The sequence below is a fragment of the Motacilla alba genome, chromosome 3 (assembly GCF_015832195.1).
Source record: "Motacilla alba alba isolate MOTALB_02 chromosome 3, Motacilla_alba_V1.0_pri, whole genome shotgun sequence".
In the NCBI taxonomy this organism is placed as follows: Eukaryota; Metazoa; Chordata; class Aves; order Passeriformes; family Motacillidae; genus Motacilla; species Motacilla alba.
This window is the reverse complement of record NC_052018.1, coordinates 63,303,584-63,309,949: the sequence shown is the minus strand read 5'-3', so window position 1 is coordinate 63,309,949 and position 6,366 is coordinate 63,303,584. Positions and strand designations below refer to the sequence as shown.

The 6,366-nt window shown below is 43.4% G+C and overlaps 1 protein-coding gene across 1 annotated transcript in view; it reads right to left on the bottom strand.

The window, feature by feature from the left end:
* Positions 1-6,366, bottom strand: part of TXLNB (taxilin beta) — a 44,001-nt gene that overhangs the window by 13,484 nt on the left and 24,151 nt on the right. The window contains exons 8-9 of the mRNA XM_038130801.1: positions 1,319-1,411; positions 82-177 (exon numbers count right to left, since the gene is read on the bottom strand). Of these exons, the coding sequence (XP_037986729.1) occupies positions 82-177; positions 1,319-1,411 (189 nt within the window). The remainder of the gene's footprint in view (positions 1-81; positions 178-1,318; positions 1,412-6,366) is intronic.

The window sequence follows — 6,366 nt, the reverse complement described above, 5'->3', positions numbered from 1 at the left end:
GACTTCTGGGATTATCTCATCTCCTAGTTAATGCTTTACGCGGGGAAAAGTATTCATCTTGAGATAGGAAAGACTGCTCACCTCTTCAATCATGTCCAGTAATGCTCTGTTACAGTTCTCAAACCTGGATTTCCATGTAGCAGTATCCTTTTCTAACTTCTTCATTTTCTTTGTCATCTATAGAATCAGGAAGAAAAGCTTAATCACAACAGAAATTCCATGCTAAAGATGAAATTAAGGTAGCCCTTTATTAAGTCTTTGGCCCTACTCAGAGCTCTGCTACCAGTGGCTGTAGTAAGTAATAATAATACTTAGTCTGTGCTAAGTAATAATTTATGTCAAGGGATGGATTTCATTTGAAGTAGCTGCTATATAATTTTCAGCCTCTAGTCTGTAGTCCCAACAGTAGGACCAGTTAATTATAGCCAACTTCCAGCATACAAACTACCACAAAAACAAAAGGCAAAGAATTTGGTGGAATCTGTTTGTCTCTTTACCAGACTACAGTGTTAGACTGCTGGGAAGTTAAAGACGGGCTCTTCTGAGCCCTCGAGGCCAAGAAAATTCCCCCTGGACTAGTCACCCTTCTATACTACCTCCAGAACACACCACTAACTAAATAGCACCATTTTTCCTGTTGGTTTTCTGCAGGCAGAACTCTCTGTGAAGAGTAATTAGGTGCTGCCTGGATCAGGGCATGAGGATTTTGAGCCTTGGTGGCAGAGCAGAACATTGTTTAGTATGAAAGCAGGTACAATAAGTAGATGTGTTTGATTTTTAACTCCCATTCATTACAGGAAATAAGAACCCCTGCTGCAAGGAAACAGTCTCTTGGACTGTTTCCACATGGTGTAAAGGGGTTGGTGGGCTTCAACTCTGCCCACACACTCCAGTAAAAGATGTGTAGCCTATGTCAAACTCTCCGTACCAGTGTCAGTCACCCAGAAGGTTCTGTGCACTCCTGGGAACATGGCCTGATAAATGTGGCTCCAGACTCTCCCTCTGATACGTCTTAGGGATCTGTACCCAACCACGACATTATATTTCAGGTAAAATATTTATTCTTCCAGGCATTTTCAGTTTTAGCTGAAATGGAGAGCTTTCTACTGTCCTTTCTCCTGTTCAGCTTGCAAAGCTGAAATCTAACCTGCTGTCAGTCATGGCTGAGTGTGTCCTAAATCTTATTTGAATGTTGTTGAAATTATTCTTCAAAATGTGCAGAGATGGTCCCATCTCAGGTAGAATTATTAGAGTGAGAAATACCAAAATCTAAAAGGAAACTATCAATTACAGAGTTCAGGCATGAGCTCCTACTCACTTTTTCCATTTCCTGTTTGAATGTGGCAAACACTTCATTGCTTTTGGCTAATGTTTTCTGAAATTCTTCAAATCTTTCAGAGTAGAGAGTGATCTGAATTAACAGAGAGAAAAAAAAAAAAAAACAACAAACCAACAAAACCTCACTAATTTCAGAACATCCAGGATAGTGAACTTCTACTTTGGTAGAAGATAATAAAATAAGTATTGTGTTTGGGCATAGAAATTAGTTTCTGTTTGGAGACCATGAAAGCACAAACATCAGGGAACAGAAACTCTTTGCAATTTTTTATGGTTGCAAACTATTATGATTCCTCCATTGCAGAAAGATAAACTGAGTAAGAATACAAAAAGCCAGGCAAGGGATTTTAAAAATACCTAGTATGGATGCCCTACTCTCCTGACTGTTGCAGCTGTGGTATCCCTATAGAGGGTGTCCAGAAGAAAAGTAATTCTGTAGTTATCAAGACTTCTGAAAACATTTGCCTTGCTTTGATCCCTGGCCCATCTCCATGGGCAAGGACTAACCTGAACTGGTCCAACCACTGATGCTGTGCAGGACCATTCAGTGTGATTAACTCAAGGCGAGAGCCAGCGTGAGCAGAGCTGTGTCTGAGCTCTAAACCTTGCTTCACCATGCAGATGTCACCAAACCCCAGCTTTAACCTGGGGGTTTCAGCCATGACAGAGGAGGTCAATACTGCGTGGCTGCCTGGCTGTTCATCTGCCTTGTGGATTTCTCAGAGTACTCTTCCAGCCAGGCTGGGACCTAGGTGCTACCCTGGCTAGGATGCTTTTGATGTCCAAGTGAGCTGGGAGAGAGGCATCCCCACACCATGCTGCAGTCATGGCTTTCTTTCTTCCATCTTTCCACCTGGTGGCTCAGGCTGTGGCCAGGAGCTGCATAGGCAGTGCTTGATGTGCTTCACTGCACTCCCCTGTTGAAGAGGAGTGTCACTGCTCACTTTCTATGTTACCTGGCATGTAAACAAAGCCCACCCTTCACTTTCACACCGCCGTGATTGTGCACTGGATTCCTTCAGGATGCATCCCTGCACCACAGCTTGAGCAAGCTGAGAGGGCACCTTGTCAGCTCTGTTTTGGGCTGCAGCTGTAGGCAAGGCTGACAAAGACAGAGCAAGCCATCCCCAGCCAGCCTTTTCTGCCAGTTTCCCTTCACTCTGTGAAGCAGAGCAGAAGAACATTCTGTTGCAATGTGCCAGATTTCAGACTACCAGGGCTCTATATTTTGGTATCAGTTTTTACCTGGCAGTCATGTGAAAGTTTATCTGTAGCTGTATTTTTTCATTATTACAATTTTTTTAAAAATCTAAAATCATCAGATGGTTTTGGGGGAAAAAATGTTCTAAAGATCTGAAGTTAGTTTTTCTATAAGATTTTCTTATTTTTGGCCTTTCCGGCATGGTTTGGTTTTTGGTTTTGTTTTGTTTGTTTGTTTGCTTGCTGTGTTTTTTTTCCCTTTGAAAAGAAGACCAGCTCCAGCTTGTTCTGTTCGTTCTGGTGCCAGAACATCCCCAGCAGTGCTTAGGTCATCAGACATTTCATCTGTCCAGTGTGGCAGCTGTTAGGAAAAGTGATGGTGTCACACATGGTGGCTGAGGCAGGGTGTCTGCAAAGAACTGGGAGGGTCAGAGCAGCCTGCAGCATTCCAGGGGTGGAATACTGGGTGGAAGCTGGTTGCCCTCTCTCTCCACACCAGATGGGAGCTGAAAAAAGGATTATATAGGAGCTTTTCTTTAGTGTAGTGCCAGCCAACTCACCCCTCCCCTGATACTACTGTGAAGATACTGAGGAAAAGAAGATTTAGAAAATGTTGCTAATAGTGGGGTGGGTTTCATTCTGATTTTGAAATTAAGTACAGTTATATTATGCATCATGCTTATTCAAGCTAGTTGCTATGGTGACCCTTGCCAAAGCCACAAATGCAGGGCTCCAGCCAGGTATAACCTGAGCTGTAAGGGCTTTGGAGGCTGAGAGGAGGGTACAGACTGCAGCTCTTCCCCATGGAGCTGGGTGAAGACACAGGAGGCTAACCCATACAGAGAGCTCCATGGTGCCAGTATCAGAGCTAGCTGACATGAAGCTTGCATGTTTGTACTTATACAAGGCTGTAGCCAGAGCTGTGATCTACGCCCAAACAAAAAGAGGGATTTGTTTTAGCAGCCCAAGTTCCACAGCCTAGGTGGGACATTGATACCAGGTGTAGTAGTGGAATGTTGACATTTGGAAGAGATGTCACAGCTCTAAGGAGAAATGCCAAAGTCAGGTGATGGAGCAGAGGTGGGAGTCAGAGAACTGAGGCTCCTAGCCCAGATCTGTTTTAAAAAAGCTCACCTCAATTCTGTCTCTGTTTTCCCTTCCAATTTTTGCATATTGTTTAATTAGGTCAAAAACATTTCACATTTGAACAGGGCAAGCTCTGACCTCAGCTGGGTCCCTAAGCAGCACCACAGCACTAAGAATAGCTTCTGCAATTTAAACTGAATAATAAATGAATGTTTTCACAGTGGCTGGGAACAGGCTGTGAGAGATGTCACTCACTGGGAGCATGCACTTGTGCTCCAAGATCAGGGAGACGAGGACTGCCTTGCTGCATCCAGCAGGACTGTGTAGGAAGGGAGGGCAGAGGCAGCACTGCTGTGAATGCAAGGCCTTGGGAAGTGGGGGCTCCTCAGCACTGCCATGATGAGAGGCTGCTACGATGGGGACACCCCTTTGGCCTTGTTATGTTCTTCTTGGTTGCCATAGTTTAGTGGTTGCCCTGTGCTGGCTACCAAACATTAAAGGTCTTGGCTGGCTTCTATCTTTTTATTTGGTTTCAATGCATGAAGCTAAAATAGTCTGCCTAAGCATCCTGCCTGGGGAGAGCATGGGGAGAGCATCCTGCCTGGGGAGAGCATGCAGCATCCTGGGAAGCACCACCACAGTTGGGGTGTGCCTCCTCAGCTGATTCTATTCAGCCAGATCCCTGTCACCATTTGGAGTGCCAGATTTGGCTGTCTCTGGCACATTGTGCCATCCAGAGACCGGTTGGCATGAATATGATGTCCCCAGTTCCTTCCAGCTCAAGGAAGATGTGGGTGTTCATCACCTCCTCTGAAACAGAGTGATATCTCACTGTGAAGGTTATATTATGGCTTCTCCCTGTCTCACTGACCCAACATCTTCTCATAAATTTCCATTCAGCTGTTCCTCTGTTAATCACACAATCATAGAAAGACTTGTGTTAGAAGGGACTCCAAAGACTGGCAGGGACATCTTCCTCTAGACCAGGTTGCTCAAAGTCCCATTCAACCTGTCCTGGAACACTTCCAGGGATGGGGCATAATATCTATTTCTTGCTTTGTGTTGTTTGTATCAAAGAGCTCTTTATGCTCTTTCTGTTCTGCACTTGCACAACACCTTGCATTACTGCATCTGATCCATGAGGGAGGTCCTTTGGTGCTACCATACTGGAAATAATAAAAATTTTAAAAAATAATATTAATAATGTTATTATTCCCAGTAATTCCAAAAAGAGGCTGGTATGTAAGTAACAGAGCTCTCACACTTGAGCAACACATCTACATATTTCATTTCAGGAAGCGAATCACCTAATTTTTGTCTACATAAGCCTGGGAGGAGCACATGTATTCTCACTGCTTTTGCAGACTTGACTGTTGTTTTCTAAAAACACCTTTTCTGTTTCAAATGTTCTAGTTTTTTACCAATAACTCCAGTTTCATTAAGCTGGCTATGGAGGTCTGCCTGCATAATTTTTTTCTTCTGGTTGAACATAAAAGTTTAATTAAAACCAATCTGAGAAAATCGGGAGCAGGTTTGCAGTCAGGATAGACTCAATTGGAGACCTTGGAGGTTTCATTGCAAAACCTGTCAAACTATTTTCAGCAGCAGTTTGTATGATGTTCTTCGGTGTGCCACTGGCTTATCTCAGCCTCTGAAAAAACACACAAAAAATTAAACCCCTCTTAGCATGTGTCCAGGTTATTAGTTTAACAGTGAAATTTCTTGATGGATCAAGAGGCAGCAATTAGACCATCTGCAAGGAAAAAGCTGGGACAACTGGCCTGTATGATTAACTGTGAGCAAGAGCTGGGAGGCACTTCCTGAGGGGTGAGGAGATTGGCAGCTGCAAGAGCGGCTGACAGACTGACATCACCCCCCTCAAGGTTCTGCTTGGGGGGAGTCTTTCTCACAGACAGGTCAAAGAATCTATTTAATTGTTTCTTAAATCTAGAAATACCAACTGATAGTCTCTCTTTTTGATGTCTTCTAGTGTTCTCACTCATTGATTCAAGGTCTCACTTGACTATTCAAGGTAATTACTGCATTGCTCGCAAAGTGTAGTGTATTCTGCCTATATTTTGGTTTTACTGCCTTTCACTCTAGCTTGACTCCTGGTGTAATTTTGTCAAGTAATTTTATTTTATTGAAAGTTTCAAATTACAGTTAAGCACTGAAATCCTAGAGACCCCTCTCTATAAGCCCTTAGTAAACAGAATTCCTGTTAAAGTTAATGAAAATGCTGCCTTTGCACCCCAGTTCAGAAAAGCATATGGGCACAGCAGCTCCAGTTTGGTAAACTTGTTTCCTGATATGTATGTACTCCTGTGCTTTGCTGTATCAAAAACCTGCCTGAAGGGTAGTGATGGTGAATAATCAAGGCACACACATTGTTCTGTGGTTGAGCACTGTAAAAACTCATAAATCAGCACTTTGAAATTATTATGGTCAGAAGGGACCTTTAAAGATCACATAGTCCAATCCTTCTGCCTTAGGCTGGGACACTTCCCACTGACCAGGTTACTTCAAACCCCATCCAGCCAGCCTTGAACACTACCAGGCACAGGGCATCCACAGCTTCTCTGGGCACCTTTTCCAGTGTCTCACCATCCTCACAGCAAAGCATTTATTCCTCATATGTAAAAGAAGTCTCTCCTCTTTCACTTTAAAACTGTTACCCTTTGTCCTATCACATGCCCTGGCAAAAAAATCTCTCTCCATCTTTATAAACCTCTTTTAAATACC